Raw genomic sequence first — 1,847 nt, 5'->3', positions numbered from 1 at the left:
AAGGAGCAGCTGGTGGATTAGAACTGCAGACCTTTTAGTTAGCAGTGGAGCTCTTAACTGCTACACCACCAGGGCTCCACGTCTGTGTGGCAACTGTTATTAATGGTGTGATAGTGGCACCCTGTGGCTTCTTGGAGGAATGGCAGGGTATTCCCTGTGGGGTCTTCGTTTCTCTCACGTAGGCTTGTACTGCTCTTACTTGTTTTCTCCCAAGTACTTATTAAAATGTTTAGTGGGAGTTTTTAGTTTAAGATACATTTTTAAAGACAGGTTAAGAGTGTGTTGCTTCTTCTTTCAGTCTACCTAGTCTCTCCTCAGATCACTCTTTAAATCTTAAGATGTACTTCTTAATCTGGGTATTATAGAAGTTAAGAACCGTGTATGTATATATATGTGTATATATACATGTATTATATATATATATTTTTTTAAATTATGTAATTAAGTAGAAAAGCCACCCCCCTTTTTTCTTTTTTTACTGTGACTCCTTTGAAATATTTTTGATTAAAATGACTGAGAAATAGGTCAGAACCTAAATTCTGTAATAATTTCACTTTCTCTTCAATATCACACAGCTTTCAAAATACGTTAAAGCATTAAAGAAATATCTTAAAATACTTTGAAATAAAAACATGAGAATTATCATACTAAATCATATCCATTATTCACCCAGTCTAGTACTCTGTTTTTTGTTATGTCACCAAGTGATACATCAAGGAAATGATCATGCCAGTTAACACCATCCAGCTCAACATAGTATTGGTTATGGATCTGATAGTCATTAATTTATATAAACCTGTATTTACTTTTGGAACTCCCCAAATTTACTGCTTACTGGATAAAGCAGTGTTTTTATTGTCCTTAATATAATTCTTTCAAGTGTCAAGGCATGCCCTCTAATTCTAGCAAATTTAAGCTTGGTAAATAAGTCTGTGTTCATCTTGTCTATATCATTCATGATCTATAGGTTTTGATCATATCTCCTTTAAGCTTTTATCTTTTTAAACTAAAGAATCTTAATAAATTTGGGAGCTACCAATTCCTTTGAGCTTTGCGTTATCTAGTGTTTGGATTGTCTCCAGCTCAGTTAATGTTTGTCTTTTTTTCTTTGTTATTCTGCAGTAATCTAGTACTATGTAATATTCTAGATGGGAACTAAAATTTAAGAAAAAAATTTTAATCACAAAAAAACATTTTAACAAAGTTAATGTTTGTACCATAATCGCTAATATTAGTATCTTTAATAAGTAGCTTTGGTTTTATGTAAACATATATTTTAAATTTGCATTCTGTAACTGGTTACAAATAAGCATTGGTGAAATCATATTTCTCTACTATTTTGCTTTTTATTAACCTTATGATTAATTGTTTTGGTAACGTGTCTGGAAGACTTTTTACATATTTTTATAATGCTTACATAAATATTAGAGTTCTAAAATGATGTCATTGTTGCTGATTTTTTTTTAAGAGCTTAGAAACCAAGATAACTAAATGGAATTTGCAACTGAGAAAGAATAAGCACGAGGCAGTAGTGATCAAAGAATCAAGTAGGCAAAAAGCTATAGCTCTAAAGAAGGCATTTAAAGCTTACAAAGAAAGGCTTGAACATTTTACAGGAAACATTGAAAACCTTACTTCTCATATTAGAGACCAGGTCAGTACATATATTCTTTTTTAAAGATATATTTTGTGTTTTTAGTTATGTACTTAGTTTGTATAGTTAATGTCATGATGCTTAATATAATAATTTTATTCTTTTCTTAATACTCCTGATACTGGAGAAACTTTCCTCACACTTTATGCTTCAGTGTTCTATTTTCGAAGATGTCAAATTTGTATATTAAATT

General features: G+C 30.8%; 1 protein-coding gene across 1 annotated transcript in view; it reads left to right on the top strand.

The window, feature by feature from the left end:
• ODF2L (outer dense fiber of sperm tails 2 like) overlaps positions 1-1,847 on the top strand; it is a 58,842-nt gene that overhangs the window by 27,720 nt on the left and 29,275 nt on the right. Inside the window, 1 exon segment of the mRNA XM_023730499.1 lies at positions 1,458-1,674. Coding sequence (XP_023586267.1) covers positions 1,458-1,674 — 217 coding nt within the window.

This window comes from Trichechus manatus, unplaced genomic scaffold (assembly GCF_000243295.1).
Source record: "Trichechus manatus latirostris isolate Lorelei unplaced genomic scaffold, TriManLat1.0 scaffold00003, whole genome shotgun sequence".
NCBI classification, from domain to species: domain Eukaryota; kingdom Metazoa; phylum Chordata; class Mammalia; order Sirenia; family Trichechidae; genus Trichechus; species Trichechus manatus.
The sequence above is the reverse complement of the archived record's forward strand: the minus strand, read 5'-3'. Positions and strand labels throughout refer to the sequence as shown.